The 20,230-nt window shown below is 45.9% G+C and overlaps 2 protein-coding genes across 4 annotated transcripts; one reads left to right on the top strand and one right to left on the bottom strand.

Annotated features, from left to right (window-relative positions):
• Positions 1-7,907: 7,907 nt before the first annotated feature.
• lg18h1orf50 (linkage group 18 C1orf50 homolog) lies at positions 7,908-12,293 on the top strand. 2 transcript variants are annotated; one of them, XM_046311487.1, is made up of 5 exons: positions 7,908-8,112; positions 8,693-8,808; positions 10,529-10,615; positions 10,733-10,864; positions 11,522-12,293. In XM_046311487.1, exons 1-5 carry the CDS (start codon positions 8,064-8,066, stop codon positions 11,705-11,707), a joined length of 570 nt encoding a protein of 189 aa, XP_046167443.1. In that variant the 5' UTR covers positions 7,908-8,063; the 3' UTR covers positions 11,708-12,293. The 2 variants fall into 2 exon arrangements, with proteins under 2 accessions (XP_046167443.1, XP_046167442.1); XM_046311486.1 differs by lacking the exons at positions 7,908-8,112; positions 8,693-8,808 and adding an exon at positions 9,314-10,143.
• Positions 12,294-12,329: 36 nt separating this feature from the next.
• Positions 12,330-16,166, bottom strand: ap5b1 (adaptor related protein complex 5 subunit beta 1). 2 transcript variants are annotated; one of them, XM_046311483.1, is made up of 4 exons: positions 16,054-16,166; positions 15,647-15,928; positions 14,668-15,471; positions 12,330-14,511 (listed from the first exon to the last, which is right to left on the bottom strand). In XM_046311483.1, exons 2-4 carry the CDS (start codon positions 15,782-15,784, stop codon positions 12,559-12,561), a joined length of 2,895 nt encoding a protein of 964 aa, XP_046167439.1. In that variant the 5' UTR covers positions 15,785-15,928; positions 16,054-16,166; the 3' UTR covers positions 12,330-12,558. The 2 variants fall into 2 exon arrangements, with proteins under 2 accessions (XP_046167439.1, XP_046167441.1); XM_046311485.1 differs by having other exon boundaries at positions 15,825-15,928.
• Positions 16,167-20,230: the final 4,064 nt, after the last annotated feature.

Raw genomic sequence — 20,230 nt, 5'->3', positions numbered from 1 at the left:
CACATAGTTCTAATAGAGAGACATGTGATCATATACAAATGTAAGCAGGGTTTGAAATTATTATGTTTTATTCAAATATTATATCTGTTGGCTTTAAATGGCAGAATATCTAATGTCAAAATGAATATTCTGCCATGGCTGAATTTCTGTAATTCAATGCTTCCCATGTCTCCCCCTTCTGGCTTTTGGGATAAAATTCATAGTGCAGTTAAAAAATTCATATGGCAAGGTAAACAATCCCAGATCAAATTAACAAAAAGGTAGGAAAGGGGAAGATGAAGAAGCTGAGGAAGTTCTTCACCCTACTCTACTGATGATAATTTTTCTCTGCTCATACAAGAGTAATACAGGCCTAGTACATAGTGGTGGAAAAAATACCCAATTGTCATACTTGAGTAAAAGTAAAAGATATATATATATATATATACATACATACTTGTATACACCTTAATAGAAAATGACTCAAGAAAAGGTGAAAGTTGCCTGGTAAAACACTACTTGAGTAAAAGTCTAAAAGTATTTGGTTTTAAAGTATCAAAATAAAATGTCAAACATTTTTTAACTGGGCATGTCAGTTAAGAACCAATTCTTATTTTTAATGACGGCCTAGGAACAGTGGGTTAACTGCCTGTTCAGGGGCAGAACGACAGATTTGTACCTTGTCAGCTCAGAGGATTTGAACTTGCAACCTTCCAGGTGCTAGTCCACTGCTCTAACCATTAGGCTACCCTGCTGCCCCAAATGAAAAATATACTTAAGTATCAAAAGTAAAAGTGTACATCATTTCAAATTGCTTATATTTAGCAAACCAAATGGCACAATTGTATTTTTTTTAGTACACTATTTTGGAGAGAAAAATTATTTAAATTCTGACTTATCAGGGGGTGCTGCAGCACCCTCAGCACCCCTACTTCCCACAGCTATTACTATCCGTCCCAAACCTTAAATACGTAGTATTTTGAGGCACTAGCATTTCGCATCATTCTAAATTGGTTTATACACGATTCTTCCACCCCCTGGTTGAGTAAAGAGATAAATATGCTGTCTCCTATTGCCATGGAAGAGGCTGTCTTCACGGATATATTTTAGAAAAGGCTGTAACGTAACAAAATGTGGAAAAAGTCAAGGCGTCTGAATACTTTCCGAATGCACTGTACGCATGTATAAGCCATATACCCACTTTTTGTCAGTGGGCATTGCATATACTCACTTCTTAATCCCTATTGATGCATATCAAAGTAGTGTAGTGTCGGTATAAGACTTATCAATTCTGTAGTACAATAGAGAAATCATACACAAAGTAGCCTACACAATCGCAAAGCACGTGAATTATATTGTTTTGTTATCTACCCTTACCAACTGGGGCGGCCCATCAGGAAGTCCAGGATCCAGTTGCAGAGGGAGGTGTTTAGTCCCAGGTTCCTTAGCTTATTGATGAGCTTTGAGGGCACTATGGTGTTGAACGCTGAGCTGTAGTCAGTGAATAGCATTCTCATATAGGTGTTCCTTTTGTCCAGGTGGGAAAGGGCAGTGTGGAGTGCAATAGACATTGCATCCTCTGTGGATCTGCTGGGGTGGTATGCAAATTGGAGTGGGTCTAGGGATTCTGGGATAATGATGTTGATGTGAGCCATGACCAACCTTTCAAAGCACTTCATGGCTACAGACGTGAGTGCTACGGGTCAATAGTCATTTAGGCAGGTTACCTTAGTGTTCTTGGGCACAGGCACTATGGTGGTCTGCTTAAAACATGTTGGTATTACAGACTTGGACAGGAAGAGGTTGAAAATGTCAGTGAAGACACTTGCCAGTTTGTCAGCTCATGCTCGCGGTACACATCCTGGTGATCCGTCTGGCCCTGCGGCCTTGTGAATGTTGACCTGTTTAACTTCTTATGGCTGGGGCGCAGTATTGAGTAGCTTGGATGAATAAGGTGCCCAGAGTAAACTGCCTGCTACTCAGGCCCAGATATGCATGATATTCATAGATTTGGATAGAACACAATCTGAAGTTTCTAAAAGTGTTTGAATGATGTCTGCTAGTATAACAGAACTCATATGGCAGGCAAAAACCTGAGAAAAATCCAACCAGGAAGTGGGAAATCTGAGGTTTGTAGGTTTTCAAGGCTTTGCCTATCCAAGATACAGTGTACATTTGGTCCGATTGCACTTCCTAAGGCTTCCACTAGATGTCAACAGTTGAACCTTGTTTCAGGCTTCTACTGTGGGGCGCGGCCGTGAGAGCGAGCTGCGTTCCCTTTCATTACTAAAGACAAAGGAATTGTCCAGTTGGAACATTATTGAAGATTTATGATAAAAACATCCTAAAGATTGATTCTATACATCGTTTGACATGTTTCTACGAACTGTAATATAACTTTTTTGACTAGTGCTCGCACCTTGTGAATTTGGATTTGTGAACTAAACGTGTAAACAAAAAGGAGGTATTTGGACATAAATGATGGACTTTATCAAACAAAATAAACATTTATTTTGGAACTGGGATTCCTGGGATTGCATTCCGATGAAGATCATCAAATGTAAGTGAATATTTATAATGCTATTTCTGACTTCTGTTGACTCCACAACATGGCAGGTATCTGTATAGCTTGTTTTGGTCTCTGAGCACTGTACTCAGATTATTCCATGGTGTGCTTTCGCTCTCAAGCTTTTTTTAAATCTGACACAGAGGTTGCATGTAGTAGCATGTAGTAGACTGTAGTAGCCTGCTAACCCCAGGAATGATTTTTTTTTCTTGGGGCTTCACATTTCCCATCCCTATCTGACAGCCCAGGTACTCCTCCTCGGCGTAGCCCAGCTTGCACTTATGGGGGTTCACGGTCAGACATGCATCCCTTAGCGCATCCATCACTGCCTGTAACCTACAAAGATGGGACTCCCAACTGTCACTGTGCACAATATTGTCATCCAAATAAGCAGCTGTGTACTCACTGTGCAGCCGTAAGACACGGTCCATGAGTCGCTGAAAGGTCACTGGTGTCCCATGGAGCCAGAAAGGAAGAACCCGGTAGCGGTATAGCCCCACCCTCGGGGTGGAAAAGGCCGTCTTCTCCCGGGAGGCCGCTGCCAACGGCACCTGCCAGTACCCCTTCGTCAGGTCCAACGTGCTGACGTATCTCGCCCTACCCAAGCGGTCGATCAGTTCGTCCACCCGGGGTATGGGATAGGCGTCGAACTTAATGACCTCGTTCAGGCCCCGGAAGTCATTGCAGAAGCGGACGTTCCGTCCGGTTTCGGACCAGCACTATAGGGCTAGACCACTCACTGTGGGATTCCTCCAGTATCCCCATCTCTAGCATTGTTGTCACTTCCCGCTGGACCGCCACCCTCCGGGCTTCTGGTATCCGGTATGACCATTTACGCACTTTTTCTCCCGGACGTGTGTGGATAGGATGTTCCACAAGACCCGTGCTCCTTGTTACCTCTGAGAACACAGCCGTATTCTGCTGGACCAACTCTCTGAGCTCTTGACGTTGGGTCGGGCTGAGGTCTTTCCCCATTGCAACTTCGACCGATGGCAGGCTCTGCTGTGGCCGGGTCCACTTTACACACAGCGCCTCTCGTGCATGCCATTTCTTCAACAAGTTCACATGGTAAAGCTGGAGGAGTTTTCTCCACCCCGTTTGGCAGACCTTGTAATTGATGTCGCCTACCTGCGCAACAATGTCGTATGGCCCATGCCACGTAGCCAGGAATTTACTCTCCATTGTAAGGATCAGCACCAAGACCTTCTCACCTGGGTGGAACTCTCACGGTTGGGCCCTCCAGTTGTAGACACACTCCTGGGCGCGTTGCGCCTGGGCCATGTGCTCCCTCACCATTGGCCAAATTGCCGTCATCCTATCCCTCATCTCCTCCACATGTTCTACAACACTGCGAAAGGGGGGGAGTCAGCTGCTCTTCCCAGACTTCTTTGGCTAGGTCCAGCAGTCTGCGGGGCCGACGGCCATACAGCAGCTCAAAGGGGGAGAACCTAGTGGAGGCTTGGGGTACCTCGTGCACTGAGAACATCAGGTGGGGCAGCAGCTAGTCCCAGTTCCTCCCGTCTCTCTCGATGACCTTCTTCAGCATCTGCTTTAGGTTCTTATTGAAGCGTGTATCATCCGTTTGTGGATGGTACACACTTGTCCTCACCTGTTTTATTCGTAATAGATTGCAGACATCTTTCATCATACGAGACATGAATGCGGTGCCCTTGTCCGTCAGAATTTCCCGCGGAATACACATCCAGCTAAATAAATGGAAGAGCTCCCGTGCGATATCTTTTGCTGCCACCATGCATAACGGGATTACCTAAGGATACCGGGTGGCGTAATCCACGATTACCAGGATGTATTGGTGTCCCCTCGCGGTCTTCACCAATGGACCCACCAGATCCATTGCCACCCACTCAAATGGCACTCCTATAATGGGCAAGGGAACCAAAGGGTTTCTATAATGTACCCTCAGAGCTGTGATCTGGCACTCCGGGCAACTACAGCAGTAGTCCTCCACTGCGCTCTTGACTCTGGGCCAGTGGAACCGGTTCCCGATCCGCTCCCTGATTTTCTCCATCCCCAGGTGTGCCCCAAGCAGGTGGGTGTGGGCAAGCTGCAACACAGTCCTAACATAATAGCTGGGTATGAGTAGCACATTTTTTGTCTCCCCATTGTGCTTTACTACCTGATAAAATAAATTATGTTTGATGGTGAAGTGGGGGTAGCGCCACTCACTTACCCCAGGTAACAGCATGCCATCCACCACAATCACCTGACCCCTAGCGTTCTGGAGATTGGGGTCTTCTAACTGGGCCATTCCAAACTGACCCGTGAGGATTACCATGTCGGGAGGTCCGTCAGGGTCCTCCACCTCCATAAAGGGGAGGGAGCCTGAGGTCTTCCTCGCACAGTGGCTTGTTTGCCGGAGCGGGGTCGTCTCCCTCCTCCAGGTCAAACTCGGTCCCAGTGGACACCTCTCGATGCGGGGTGTGGGTTGCACAGGCCACCATCCTTTTTCCTTTTCTTCCTAGCTCACGTGTGTACCTCCCCAGGTCCCTCCTCCACAATGCCTGGAAGAGAGGGCAATCTCGACCGAGGAGAATGGACACGTGCAGGTTAGGAACAGCCACCACGTGCATCTGGCACTCCCCATTGGGGTGGTTATCCTCACCGGCATAGTTGGGTACCTCTTCGTGTCCCCATGTACACAGGACACTCACCTCCTCGTCCCTCGGTTCATCCTTCCCCTCTTGTGTGAGCCACTGCGGGTGGGCCAGGGTCACCATATTGCCGGAGTCAATGCCATTGATTCGTACAGGAACCATCGGAGGGGCTGTCTCGGTGTGCGCCCAACAGGAGGTGACAACTTACCATCCGGGTTACCCCGGAGCTGGGGGATGCGGAGGGCATGACCCCCTTCCAGCCGGGACAATTCCGTGCAAGGGGTCCCGGCTCACTGCACTCATAGCAGCGTCTCTGATATAGGGCCAGCAGCGGTCGACATAGTCAGTTTGGGTCACCCTCCTGCTTCACGGCCTCAGCTGGTTCCGTCCGGGCCCCCTTCAGCCCCTCGCCTCTCTATCCTTACCAGTCTCCCAGTCCCTGCTGCTAAAAAGCATCCACATAGCATGATGATGCCACCATCATGCTTCACGGTAGGGATGGTGGTAGACCAGTGATGAGCTGTGCCTGGTTTCTCAAGACATCTCATCAGACCACAGAATACTTTGCCTTATGCTCTGTCTTTCAAGTGCCTTTTTGAAAACTCTAGGAAATTCTGAGGAAAGGTTCTTCGCTCAGACTGCGCTGTCTTCTGGAGTAATAAAGGCCTAGTTCACTAATACTATTGGAAAAAACTGGGGACCGTCACCAGAGGCTCCGGACTGGGGACCGTCGACACAAGCCCCGGACAGGGGACCGTCACCGGAAGCCCCGGACTGGGGACCGTCGCCTGAGGCTCCGGACTGGAGACCGATACTCTCCAGCCTTTTCCCAGGGTCCCTTGCCTTCCAAGATCTCCTCCCATGTCCATTCCTCCAGAAAACGCTGTTAATCCCAGCCACGCCGCTTGGTCCGTTTGTGGTGGGTAGTTCTGTCACGAACATCGTCAGGGAAATGACCGGACCAAGGTGCAGCGCAGTGAGCATACATTTCTCTTTATTTTAAATGTCACCAACAAAACTAGAAACAATAAAAACGACCGTGAAGCTTACTAGGGCTATACAGGCCACTAACAAAGACAACTACCCACAACTAAGGTGGAAAAACAGGCTGCCTAAGTATGATTCCCAATCAGAGACAACGATGGACAGCTGTCTCTGATTGGGAACCACACTCGGCCAAACACACAGAAATACAAAACATAGAATGCCCCCCCCCCCCACATCACACCCTGACCTAACCAAATAGAGAAATAAAACGACTCTCTAAGGTCAGGGCGTGACAACAACAATTAACAAAAGTAGGACTAATAAACTCAAATGAAAACCCAGACTCAATAATTGCCTGTTCATCTGTCTAACAAACAAAGCAATGACAAGATTCTTGTAGCAATACCCATAATGCATCACAAACCCTACCAATTACCAAATTGACAATACAACTTCAATAAAGGTATGAAAAGGTATACAAACACATTGAGGTAATATATTCCAAATGAAAATAAATGTGATACTCAACCTGTAAATCATGTCTGAACATTTATAATTGCAAGTCCTTACAACAAGTGATGGAGGACATAAGGTCAATCCTCAACCCCCCAGAAATTTGTCATTCTTCCCCTGTAAATAAGAATTTGTTCTTAACTGACTTGCTTCGTTAAATAAAATATTGTCTTTTCACAAAGCTGAAGCAACCAGAGGAGCATATACAACTGTGAATGTGTATATGGCAGGCCCCTCATATAATTATGTTCCGGCCCGACCATCTGCTCAAGAAAAAGTCGTCCCACAGCTGGTTCGACAACAGCTCCCATCTACTTTTGTGCAGTGTGACTGACATCACCAAGACTTTCGACACGTGTTATTACCCACAACCAAAATAAATGTTGGTGTCCATGACCTGGACCAGAATCTGTCACAATACACCTATGGTTTTAAATCATTTGGAATGTTTTGAATTTGTTGATAAGGTGACACCAATATTGTGCCATACTCGTCTGTATAGCCATATAAAACTTTTTTTGAAGGAAAAATAACAAAAACTAGCACAACCTCGTCAAGAGCCAAAGCTCCCTTATAGCCTATAGACCTATTGTCCCAAATGACTAATAGGCCTATATGTTCAGTTAGGTTAGATATAGCCTTCTTGCAATAGGCTGAGAAATTAGGCCTGTCAGAATGTACCATCCCTAATATTTGACATTTCCATTTTAAAGTAGATTTCTACTACATGTGCATTGAAACCTAGGAGAGAAGAGCATGCACTCTGCAATTATAAACAGCAAATATTTTGTTCCTGTCTGGGAACAGTCCACGTTCCCCAAACCAGTCTCAGTCATGAGTCTTGACCACACTCATGTCAGGTCCTCATTCTGTATTTTTATTGGTTGTTTACTTTGCAGGATTTCGGTCTCACACATTATATATTTCACAGCAATTGAATTGCATAAGATCTTTCTCCACGTTCCTTCCAAAATAGCGTATGTATGTAACAATTGTGTTACACAAGTTACACCTTCCCCTGTGTTCTAAGCCCTACAATAAAAGTCTCCCTTTCACTCAATAATGACAATAAACATCCGCCAGCATGGCAATTAATTCTATCTAGCGTTTAATGTCATATTTAAATTATTGTTATTATTATAATTGTTCAACAATTATACTAAAATAACGTTTTGAAATCATATTCAGACTGGCAACTAAATGGCCTACTATTGTAGGTAGGTGGAGACGCAAGACCTTAAAATAACCCCCTGCTGGCCAGTCAAACTTTCACACAGCACAGCGGTTACAAAACCTATTACTGAGCTCCAGTTGCAACTGGTTATTTCTAAGAGCATTTTGCAACTGGTTATTTCTGAGAGCATTTTACTACATTGTACACCAAATTAGCTACAGTAAAGAAAATGGACAGGACAGTTAGCCTCCCGAATCAACCAGACAAAACAACCACAGGTAAGACTTCCTGCTGTTTAGCATTGATAGCTGTTTTTAATTGTTCTCAATCAATGTCCTGTATAGGGTGTGAATGGAATGTTAATTTAAGTATAATTTGATTCATTGTTGTAGTTTAGAACCCTTGTAGGCTTTTAGCTCGACTATTCGTTCTAACGTTACTCTAGCTGGTCACATTCAAAGTGTTAAATAAAAATTCCCTAACTTTTTTTACATTAGTTTCACATTTTACAATCGGATATACCACCGTCATACACCTCATTCGGTGTCAGAAATTTTGCCTACGTTTTAGCAGCTGGCTTTTGCTAAACGTGAACAGAAAGTGTTTGCTTGCAGGTCAGGAAGCAAGGCACAAGTCACTCAAATCATGAGATGTGGAGCCGGTTATGTATTATAGTCAATCTGGCTGAGATTATTTGGGGAGCGGAGGCCAGACATTTAAGACTACAGGCCTACGTAAATGGGTGTTGCAATCAGTAAATCCATGTAGACTAGAAGAAAGCTTCACAAAAATGTCTAGCTTTGTCACCTTTCCTCAGTTTGTGTTATGCAAGTTTCAAGTGTCCCTGTGTGTTTGCAGTGCAGTTGGTGGAGAGCAGCAGTAACCCCAATGGGCTGGAACTAGTCAGTTCCTACCAGACCAACAGGGTGGGAGACCCCATGGACCTGGTTGCTCTGGCAACACAAGTACAGAGGGTAATTAATTAAATGGCAATGAAATGAATGATCCTAATGGAATAATGATAATCATAGTAAGCAGACTCATGTACAGTAGCTTGCGACGGTATTCACCCCCCTTGGCATTTTTCCTATTTTGTTGCCTTAAAGTATTTTTTTGGGGGGGAGGGGGTTGTAATCATTTGATTTACACAACACGCCTACCACTTTGAAGATGCAAAATATTTTTTGTGAAACAATAAATTAGACCAACAGAACTTGAGCATGCATACACCCCCCCTCCCCCTCCCCAAAAGTCAATACTTTGTAGAGCCAACTTTTGCAGTATTTACAGTTGCAAGTCTCTTGGGGTTTGTCTCTTAGCTTGGCACATCTGGTATTTTTGCACATTCTTCAAGGCAAAACTGCTCCAACTCCAAGCTGCATGGGTTCCACTGGTGTACACCAATCTTTAAATCATACCACAGATTCTCAATTGGATTGAGGTCTGGGCTTTGACTAGGCCATTCCAAAACATTTAAATTTTTCCCCTTAAACCACTTAATTGCTGCTTTAGCAGTATGCTTAGTGTCTTTGTCCTGCTGGAAGGTGAACTGCCATCCCAGTCTCAAATCTTTGGAAGACAGAAACAGGTTTCCCTCAAGAACTTCTCTGGATTTAGCACCAGCCATCATTCCTTCAATTCTGACCAGTTTCCCAGTCCGTGCTGATGGAAAAACATTCCCACAGCATGATGCTGCCACCACCATGCTTCACTGTTGGTATGATCTTCTCGTGTGATGAGTGTTGGGTTTGCGCCAGACTGAGTTTTCCTTGATGGCCAAAAAGCTCAAATGTAGTCTCGTCTGACCAGAGTACCTTCTTCCATATGTTTGGGGAGTCTCCCACATGCCCTTTGGCGAACACCAAATGTTTTGCTTATTGGGCTCCGTATGTTTGCTTTATTTTTTTCTTTAAGCAATGGCTTTTTTTTCTGGCCACTTAAGTAAAACCCGGCTCTGTGGAGTGTACGACTTAATGGTCCTATGGAGAGATAGTCAAATCTCTGAGGTGGAGCTTTGCAGCTCCTTCAGGGTTGTCTTTGGTCTCTTTGTTCCTCTGATTAATGCCCTCCTTGCCTGGGCTGTGAGTTTTGGTGGACGGCCCCATCTTGGCAGGTTTGTTGTGGTGCCATGTTCTTTAAAGGTGCTCTGTGGTATGTTTGAAGTTTCAGATAAAAAAAAATTAGAACCCATCCCTGATCTGTACTTCTCCACAACTTTGTCCCTAACCTGTTTGGAGAGCTCCTTGGTCTTGGTCTTCATGGTACTGCTAGCTTGGTGGTGTTGCAGACTCTGGGGCCTTTCAGAACAGGTGTGTATGTGTATATATAGATCACTGAGATCATGTGACAGATCATATGACACTTAGATTGCACACAGGTGGACTTTAACTAATTATGTGACTTCTGAAGGTAATTGGTTGCACCAGATCTTATTTAGGGGCTTCATAGCAAAGGGGGTGAATACATATGACTTTTTAAAAAACAAGTTCATTTTCACATCACCAATTTGGACTATTTTGTGTGTCCATTACATGAAATCCACATAAAAATCCATTTAAATTACAGGTTGTAATGCAACAAAATAGGAACACCGCCACGGTGGATTAATACTTTTGCAAGGCACTGTACAAGCCCCATAAAGAATGCATCATAATGAAGACATTCTGTTTGCGATTAACCTTGTTTGGTTCCTAGGGAGATGACTTTGTCAGAGCCAACGCCTGCAACAGACTGACAGTCATTGCTGATCAAATTAGATACCTGCAGGAACAAGCCAGAAAGGTGATGGCTTATATTTCACTTTATGTAACCAATCTATGTAATTCATATAGGGAAAGAATTAAGTAGCATTAGTGATGCCAGTTGGTTTGATCTGAATATTTTTGTTCTCTGGTGTAGGTTTTAGAGGATGCCAAGAAGGACGCTGAGCTGCACCATGCTGCATGTAATGTAGTCAAGAAGCCAGGGAACATGTATTACCTGTACGAGCGGCCCTCCGGACAGAAATACTTCTCTATCCTCTCGCCTCAGGTAAGTACATCACACCTGGGCGGCTTTCAGCAGGGCACAATACTTTGGAGCGTTCAGATATTACTCTACTCCTAAAGATCACGTCACATTTCCATCTGCAACACTTCTAAAATGTCAATCACCCGGGAAAGCCCCCAGCACATACAGCTGAAAGACTGAGTAACTGTTACAGAACGTCTACCACCATGTGGTGCATAATGATATGAGTTGGGACATTTAGATGCTCAGTCTGCATGTGACCCTGAAGGGAGTTGATAATGTTCTCTTTAGCCAGTTAGAGGTGGTGCTGACTGACTACTTGGGTCTTTGTGTGCACACGCATTGGCCACAGCATGGTTGTGTAAGCACAGTAGCACACACAGAACATTTAATGGATATAGGAAGATTAACATAGTCCCACTTTAATTTGAATATAGGAACGAAACAGCCCATTGGGTGTCTGCCAAACCCATAACCCTTCTAGCAAAAGATGGTGCTAATATTTACTCTACTGGTTACTCAATAACTGGTGTAGGTCCACTAGAATTTCTACTATCTCTTCAGAAAAGCCTAGTGGAGCAAGGCTGGAAGTACTTTTTTATGCTGACCCACCACTACACTTCTTTTTGGCTTCTTTTATGAAATTGCGTAATGGCCTCTCCCATCTCTCATTTGAAGGACTGGGGTGCCGGCTGCCCTCACAAGCCTTGTGGTGCGTTCAAGCTTCAATACGACATGTCCTGGACCCCTCTAGATGACGTGGCGAAGAAGGACGCTGAAATCGCCATCATGGACAAAATCCTGAGCCAGCAGACAGCCCTGCCTCCTTGCTTAGAGCCCAACTTTGAGAACATCTCAAAGTAGAGCTGCAACCTGGAACAGGACCATCTTAAAGGGGCCACATTGAGTGGCATTAAATGGTCTTAATGGACAGACAGGGACAGATTTAATAGCTTGAGAAACAAAAGCTAACTTGGGAGGCAAATGTGTATTGTAAAACACAATTCATTTAGTTCTTATTCATCTGGCACAAACCTTTAGGCAAGCTCAGTAAATCTGGTCCCATTAGGGTTTTAATGTGAAACTTTAGTCATACAGAACTGTTTTGTTGTGTCAAAGACTTCCCAAATGGGAAATACCCCATGTACATTAGCATTAGGAACCAATTCAAGGTTCAAAATACTTTCCAGTTTTGCACCAAATGTCTTTCAAGGAATGCATTTGAATTACTTCCTTAAATTAAAGCATATTCCTTTTCTACAAAATGGAAAATCTTTGTTCTGCTATATCACTCAAATGACCATCTCTAATAATAGATTTGTGTCCATGTCTTAATTCTATTTTCATGGGGGAACAGGCAACCTGTCCTGTAATTGGGAGAGAATGCATCTTCTGTTTTTGGGACCTGCAAAACGATTGTACAGCTGTAATAAAATATTTAAGTATGGAATGTTTCTGTGTTAAGCATGAGGTTAACAAGCAGAAGTCAGTCACACATTGACTTTATTTACAAGTTAAATTAAAATGTTTTCAAAAATCCACGATTCAAATTATCAGTTTACTGAGTGCAGCTTCGAAACATATTGTCATAAGTAAATGTATCACAACATTTCAAAAGCAGAGACAAAAGGAAGAACTGAAATCAGACAAGTGTTAAAAGGGCATTATTTCATAAAAACAAGCCATCTCTTTTATGGAGCCCACCACTTTCAGAATCAGACATCACCATTGACTTGCTGTGTGCTGTGAATCTCTTTGGTAATGTCATCTAGATAAGAGTTAATATAAGGCAGAAGCTTCCAGTTGTCTGTAGCAATATGAACCTGGACGGCATCCTCCTCTGTGATAACCTTCAGCAGCACGTGAGACTGGGGTGGGAGGAAGAAGAGCACTTTACACCTGCCTTTATCCAAGTCTGAGACCAGATATCTCTGAAAGTACTTCTCCACCAGCTCACCCACAGCCGAATCCTCCAACTGATCACAGAACAGGCTAGTTGCAGTGTTGGTCAAATCCCCCTCAGACTGCCCTGAGCATATTTCACCCCAGATCCCCTCAAACACCCTCTGCTTCTTTTCCCTGGCCCACCCTAGGGGTGTGAGGAGGGGCAGAAACACCTCAGGGAAGGCCACATGTAGGTCTGCCAGCGGGGAGTGCCAGGAGAGGCCGTCCTCCGTGGTGAAGATGGCGCTAGCTCTCAGGGTGGTGTGGTACGGCTGCTTGGGCTTCAGCCTCAGCCTCACTGTAGGGGGCTTCCTGGTCCTGAACAGGCAAGGCACGCTGATGTCACTCACTTCCTCATAGTGGCCGTCTGTGAGATCAAAGTGCAAGCGGATGCTGAAGAGCTTGTCGAAATGGGGGTCGTGAACTCCAGTGTGTGTGAGGTGGTATTGGAGGGTGATTTCAGAGGCGAAGCTGGAACTCTGGAACTGGGCTCTGTAGTCCTCTATCCCACCCTGTCCTGGGGAACTCTCAGTCTCACAGGCTGGTTCACTGTCTGGTTTATGCTCTGGTCTGCATTCGTCTGGTTCATGTTTGTCCAGTTTGACCAACCTCAGCAGCGGTCGCTCTGTCTGGTGCACGGTCAGACCGCTGGTCAGTTCCTCGTTCTCACCCATGATGGCAGACAGCGAGCGCACTTTGGCCTGCCGCCCCCTTTCTGTTCCCCTCTGTGCTAACACCCCAGCCAGCTTCTCCTGGGAAAGAGTGGTGAGGAGGGTGTAGTACAAGCGGGCGTGGTCCTGGATGTCTGTTTCACCATAATGGCAGGTGAGGTGCTGTAGGAGATCAGCCAGCGGTGTGAGAAGGGAGTCTAAGCTGGGGTGCAGGAGCAGGCGTCGACACACCCCCAGCACGCTGTTCCCCAGACGCCAGTCCCCGCTCACACACAGCGCGGATGAAGAGGAAGTGATGACGCACAGCAGAAAGTTGAGAGTGGCCCTCTGGAGGACTTCCCCTTCCTCTGCCACGCGGGCCAGGATCCTGAGGTGCCAGCGGAGGTCTTGCAAGGTGAGCTGGGACAGCGGGGCCTCTGTGATGGTTCTTTGCAGGGCTCTAAGCAGTGCCACAGCCCAGCCTGACTCCTCCAGCCGGTCCTGGGTCCGGTCAGCCAGGTTGATGAGGTGAGGAGCCAGCCGAGTGCGTCTGAGGTACAGGTCACACAGCCTCTGAGACAGGTCCTCAGAGTAGCGCTCCACGTGGCAGAAGTGAAGGAGGAAGAGGAAGGAAGCCCTGAAGAAGGTCACCACCATCTCCCTACTGGCCTGGTTCTCCACGATACGGAGAAGGGAGGTTAGGTGATCGTACAGGTAGGCCAGGCCTCTCCCCCCCTGTCCCTCCCTGTCTTCTTCTCCTTCCTCCAGGTAGACCAGAGAGAGTAGGTTCAGTCTAGCCAGCATGCTGACACTATCATTGAACACAGTGGGCACTAGGGCTGCGGCCAGCCGAGGGGTCAAGAGCACGGGCAGGCTCTCGTCGCCACTACTGATAGGTCGGTTCTCTGGGAAGTGCAGGATGCAGTCCATGTAGAAGAGCTTCTCAGGCGTGCTCAGTAGGGGGTGTTGGGACAGGCCGACGAGACGCTTTAGAAGGAAGGTTTCATCCTCTGCGCTGAACAGGCTGTCTGTGAAAGCAGCCTTCATCAGCAGAGTGGTATGAAGAAGACACAACTGCAACAACAAGAGAGATTAAACAATGCGGTCACAAATCTTAAGAATTTACAGCTTGGTTTGATAATGTTCTACCACAGCACAAGCATGGTTAGATCTGTGGATAATCTGCTATTTCTTCCATAACTCATCCTAGACAAGTAGACTGCTACTAACCTTGCATGTGCCCAATAGACGCAGCAGCTGTGCCCTGAATATCGTTGGGGAGACTGCGGGCACCATGGCAAGCACCTCCACCAGCCGTCGCAGCAGGGCAGCCTGGGATAGGGATGTGAGCAGGTAGGACTCCTCTAAGAGGGAGGAGAGTAGCGATCTCAGCTCTTTACAGTCTAGGCCCGTCTGCAGGGAAGGAACTTTTCCCATGGTGCCCAGAGTGAGGGGCGAGAAGAGGGCCAAGTCTGAGTGTGACTCAGAGTTCGGTTGTGCGGAGTCTGCACCCTCCCCCCACACAAACCCCTCGTTGCTCCCCAGTGCAGTCTTCAGGTCTCCAGCCCCAGCCCCTTTCTGCTGGGTGAGCAGATACACAGCATTCCTCAGGGCCAGGGCATGGAGCCCCGTGTAGGCCTGGTGAAGCCTGGAGTTTTCCTGCTGCCTCAGGCTGCTCAGGAGCTCCAAGCGTTGGGATAGTAGGCCCGGGAGGCAAGCCTCTAGCTCCCTAAGGCAGTCGCAGGCTGTTGTCCTCAATGGGTGTAATGCAGCCCCAGCCTGTGCGTCGTTGGTGTCCTGGGCCATCTGTAAGAGAAGGTCCAGGAAGTCTTGGGAGGCGCTGGTGTGTGAACTAACACAGCAGGAGCAGAGGAGCACGGAGGTGAGGGCCAGGAGAAGGTGGCAGCGGAACGGGAGGGATTTGGGGGAGCACTGGGCAAACACAGACATGAGCTCCAGGGCGGTCTCCTCGCCCACAAAGACAGAGGGGCACAGCAGAGTAGGGTGCTCAAGTAGTGGGGACAACAGCAGGACCTGAGACAGGCGGAACAGAGGACATAATGCAGTTTAATATAGTTTAACTTTTAAACACTTTAATAATGAAAGTGCCATCCTCCATAGCAAATGCTCTGGAACTTCATGTGGATACATACATAGGAAGGGACTCGCGGGAGGCTACAATGCAATAATTGTGCCCTGAAAAATGTACCTTGATGTGGTCACTGGCCCTGTCATCTCGCAGCTCGTGCAGGACCTCAGCGAGGAAGATGTCCGATGTCGTGCTGCACAAGAACTGGGACGGACTGCGCAAAAATGCGGAGATCCTCTCCGGCCAGTTCGCTGACATGGTTGAACCGAATATAGCCTACAGGTAAAAAATGACTTACCTTTATTGCACAATGTCTCTTTAGTTAAGGTTGGTAGCCTACGACCAGAGGTACGACTACAACTGTGATTACGGTCTGCGAAATCAGGCACAGTTATTCTCGACCTGCAAAACAATGTGTTGTGATGTCTTCAAAGCGACTGTCATCCGTATTTCACAGCATACCTTTTTTATGTGCAATCACACTACACCGACGGTTGTTATTATCACATAACTAGTTTCTTACGTACTCATCTGCTTATGTTCACCTCGCCCGCATCAACGATCATCACACTTTTAGAGATGTTTCACTTCCTTGTCTTAGTAGTCATGTGATCAGATATCACATGGCGCTAAGTGTGCTTCAAAATAAAGGTAGCCATTTGCATGGCAGCGGCCCATGAAAGAGGTCATTCGTTTTAACAGGAATATTGAGGGCTTCATTTTAAAGTTAACTGGGTGGGGATTCCTATGGGTTGTGATCGTTCCGCCAATGATAAGAGCATTGTCTTCTTCAAATTTGGTTTCCTACGGTTTGTAAATGGCATCAACCAGTGGGTCTTGTGACGGGTATACAGAGATTACTAGTTTACAGAGTGCAGTGATGTGTCCTATAAGGAGCATTGGTGGCCGAATGGTAAAGAACATTTAACCGCTCGAGAGCACCCTTACCTGCTGAACTATAAATTACGTCTGTGTAATCTAGCATGGGTAGGATGGTCATCTGAATCAGGGTTAGTTTAGCAGCTGGAGTGAAAGAGGAGCAATTACGATATATTTATTTATCCAACCTTTATTTAACTAGGCAAGTCCGTTAAGAACAAATTCTTATTTACAATGACGGCCTGGCAAAAGGCCTCCAGTGGGGACAGAGCCTGGGATTTAATAAAAATAAAATACAAATAAAATATAAATATAGGATAACACAACACTACATAAGACAACAACGCATGACAACACAGCATGGTAGCAACATGGCAGCAGCACAAAACATGATACAAACATTATTGGGCACAGCCAACAGCACAAAGGTCAAGAAGGTAGAGACAACAATACATCACACAAAGCAGCCACAACTGTCAGCAAGAGTGTTCATGATTGAGTCCTTGAATGGAGTGAGGTAAAACTGTCCAGCTTGACAATTTGTTGCAGCTCTCTCCAGTTGCAGTTGCAGCGAACTGAAAAGAGGAGCGACCCAGGGATGTGTGTGCTTTGGGGACCCCCAACAGAATGTGACTGGCAGAACGGGTGGAGGACGAGGGCTGCAGTAGACATCCCAGCCAGGGGGGAGTGAGGCCTAAGATAGAGGATACCAAGTCTAGATTAAACCTTAGCCTGCAGCTTTGATATGTGCTGAGAGAAGGACAGTGTACTGTCTAGCCATACTCCCAAGTACCTGTGTGAGGTGACTACCTCAAGCTCTAAACCCTCAGGTAGTAATCATACCTGTGGGGAGAGGGGCATTCTTCTTACCAAACCACATTACCTTTGTTTTGGAGGTGTTCAGAACAAGGTTAAGGGCAGAGAAAGCTTGTTGGACACTAAGAAAGCTTTGTTGTAGAGCGTTTTAACACAAAATCCAGGGAGGGGCCAGCTGAGTATAAGACTATCATCTGCATATAAATGGATGAGACAGCTTCCTACTGCCTTAGCTATGTTGTTGATGTAAATTGAGAAGAGTGTGAGCCTAGGATCAAGTCTTGGCATATGCCCATGGTGACAGGCAGTGGCTGAGACAACAGATGTTCTGATTTGATACACTGCAATCTTTGAGAGAGGTAATTAGCAAACCAGGCCAAAGACCCCTCAGAGACACCAAAACTCCTTAGACAGCCCACAAGAATGGAATGGTCTACCGTATCAAAAGCTTGGCCAAGTCAATAAAAATAGCAGCACAACATTGCTTAGAATCAATGGCAATGGTGATATCATTGAGGCCCTTTAAGGTTGCCGTGACACATCCATAACCTGAGCAGAAACCAGATTGCATACCAGAGAGAATACTATAGAAATCAAGAAAGCCAGGCAGTTGATTATTGAGAAGTTTTTCCAACACTTCTGATAAACAGGGCAAAATATAAATAGGCCTATAACAGTTAGGATCAGCTTGATCTCCCACTTAAATAAAGGATGCACCATGGCTGCCTTTCAAGCAATGGGAACCTCCCCAGACAGGCGAGACAGGTTAAAAAGGTCAGAGGCGTGGTGATGATAGGGGCAGCAACCTTAAAGAAGAAAGGTTCTAAACCAGCTGACCCAGATGTTTTTGGGGTTTAAGGTGTTCCTTTAGCACCTCGGTGACTGCCTGCAGGGAAAAACATTGAAAAAGAAGGAAGAGCATCGGGACTAGTCGTATTAGAAGGGGTGGGAGATGAGGAGATGATGGATGGGCAAGGAGGCATGGCTGAGTCAAATTGGAATCCTGACTTAATGATGTGGTGATTAAACAGCTCAACCATGTGCTCCTTAGCAACCATATCATCAACATTAAGGGACATGGGCAGCTGTGAGGAGGAGGGTTTATTCTCCACCTTTAACCATTTTCCATAACCTTTGGGTTAGACCCACATAGAGAGAACTGCTCCTTAAAGTAATTCACTTTGGCCTTCCGGATAGCCTGAGTGCACTTATATCTCATTTGCCTGAACGAGAGCCAGTCAGCAAGAGTGTGCGTGTGCAGAGCCTGTTGCCAAATGGACTTCGACGTGGAGTAACTGCCAGATCCTTTTCTTTATTTTCATATTTGTTAACAATACCACTGAAATTATTTAAAAAATGAAGTTCCAAGCGTTTTTTTTTTCAGGTAAATACGCTTGTATTTACCTGAAGGAGGAATAAAGCTAACTACTATAAAATGGCGATAGAGGGAAAGTGCGGGGTAACATCAGCTCAACTTACTTTCTGCATACATTTTCTGTTGTTGCTTATATCCCCATGTTTCTATTCCAGGTAATTTGCTCTAAAAGTAATACATACCCGAAGAGCATAGATCTGTGCTGGGAATTATCTTATTATGCCCAACAGGTAAAATAGTAAACCTTGAAAGAGAATAAACAAAATGAAACTTGATTGCAAACAAAATATATATATTGCTTGTTTGTTTTTTTCTTAAAGAAACTTTGAGATTTCTATTATGAAAAGAGCTATAGAAGTTCATTATTAGAATATTTTTTATTGTTATATATTTTTTACTGTGATACCTCAGCCGCTCCTGTTGAGTGTGGCTGGTGGCCCCACTGCCCTGAGAAAAGCCCTGACTACTGGAGATTAGGTTTTCGGGACTGTCATGACAGCTGTCACTCTAAGTGTGTCAGCTTGTCACATGTAACTGCGTGACTGGACCCTCCTCCTGCGTAAACTTCTGCTTTATACAGAACTCTGAGTCATACCTTGACAGTAAGTTCCCTCTTCTTCATGGATAACTTCTTGTGATCTGTTCTGCAGAAAAAGCTCCGATGGAGTTCATGGCTTTGCAGGCCCAGAACAAGCTTGCTCCTCATGTCACCATAGAGGACATGAAGCATTGCCTTACCTCACAGGTGGGAGGAGCCTTCATTGAGAGCTGAGTCTCTATAGCATTTCATAATCCCAATGTAAATTGTGTGAGTATCAGTTATCAGGTGTAGTTTATTGGAAGGTGGAGGCAGTAAGACATCTGTAGAATCGTGTAGATTTTTAGCATTTCTGCCATCCAGAAAGAGCGGGCGCTCCACACCACGCGACTGGGGTCAAGCACTGTGATTTGCTTTCCTCTGGGCGCTGTTGAAAGGAGTGATAACTGGAGAGGCATTAAGTGTTGAGAAGGACCAACTGAAGTTGAAGATTCCTGGTGTCTGTGACCCCCGCCATTTGGTGCAACGCAGACCCGGTGAAGAGTGTGGTGAAACCGGTGCTGTGAAACACAGAAAACACTGTCTGTACTTCTGAGTTTTGATGCAGTCTTTACCAGATAAAGTAAAGTTAGGATGTGTCGTTATCCCGAGCTTTTGTTCTGAATCCATGATGGTATTTTAGGTGTCAAGCTTATGCTCATGTGGCAGCAGTGTGTAGGAGGGAGATTCATAGATGTGAGAAGTGTGCAGGAGGACATGAGACAAAGGAATGTGTAGTATCCGTGGAAAAAGTTGTGTGTGTAAACTGTAGAGGTAACCATGGTGCTGGAGATCAGAGGTGGGTGAGATAAAGGCAGGTTGAGGTTGCCAGGACCAGAGTAGAACAGAAGGTGTCGTATGCTTAGGCAGTGAAAAGAGTAGTAGAGGAAGATGGGACCAGGGAGTGGGATCCTAAGAGGATCCCTGTGAGTAGGCCGAGGCCAATAGAGAGTGATGGGAATAACATCTGCTTCAGTAAGATTGTTTTTTGGCATTCATGGCCATGGTTGTCAATTGAGCTTCAGGAATGGAACGTAAATCACAGATGATAGATGTG

The sequence above is a fragment of the Oncorhynchus gorbuscha genome, linkage group LG18 (genome assembly GCF_021184085.1).
Source record: "Oncorhynchus gorbuscha isolate QuinsamMale2020 ecotype Even-year linkage group LG18, OgorEven_v1.0, whole genome shotgun sequence".
Lineage (NCBI taxonomy): Eukaryota > Metazoa > Chordata > Actinopteri > Salmoniformes > Salmonidae > Oncorhynchus > Oncorhynchus gorbuscha.
The sequence above is the reverse complement of the archived record's forward strand: the minus strand, read 5'-3'. Positions and strand labels throughout refer to the sequence as shown.

Coding starts and splice junctions, on each gene's coding strand:
- lg18h1orf50 (XM_046311486.1), top strand. CDS start 9,751: ATGGCTTTTTTTTCTGGCCACTTAAGTAAAACCCGGCTCTGTGGAGTG. Junction 10,144..10,528: donor TCTGGGGCCTTTCAGAACAG/GTGTGTATGTGT, acceptor TTTGGTTCCTAG/GGAGATGACTTTGTCAGAGC. Junction 10,865..11,521: donor TCTCTATCCTCTCGCCTCAG/GTAAGTACATCA, acceptor TCTCATTTGAAG/GACTGGGGTGCCGGCTGCCC.
- ap5b1 (XM_046311483.1), bottom strand. CDS start 15,784: ATGTCAGCGAACTGGCCGGAGAGGATCTCCGCATTTTTGCGCAGTCCG. Junction 15,472..15,646: donor GGGCCAGTGACCACATCAAG/GTACATTTTTCA, acceptor CGCCTGTCTCAG/GTCCTGCTGTTGTCCCCACT. Junction 14,512..14,667: donor GTCTATTGGGCACATGCAAG/GTTAGTAGCAGT, acceptor TTGTTGTTGCAG/TTGTGTCTTCTTCATACCAC.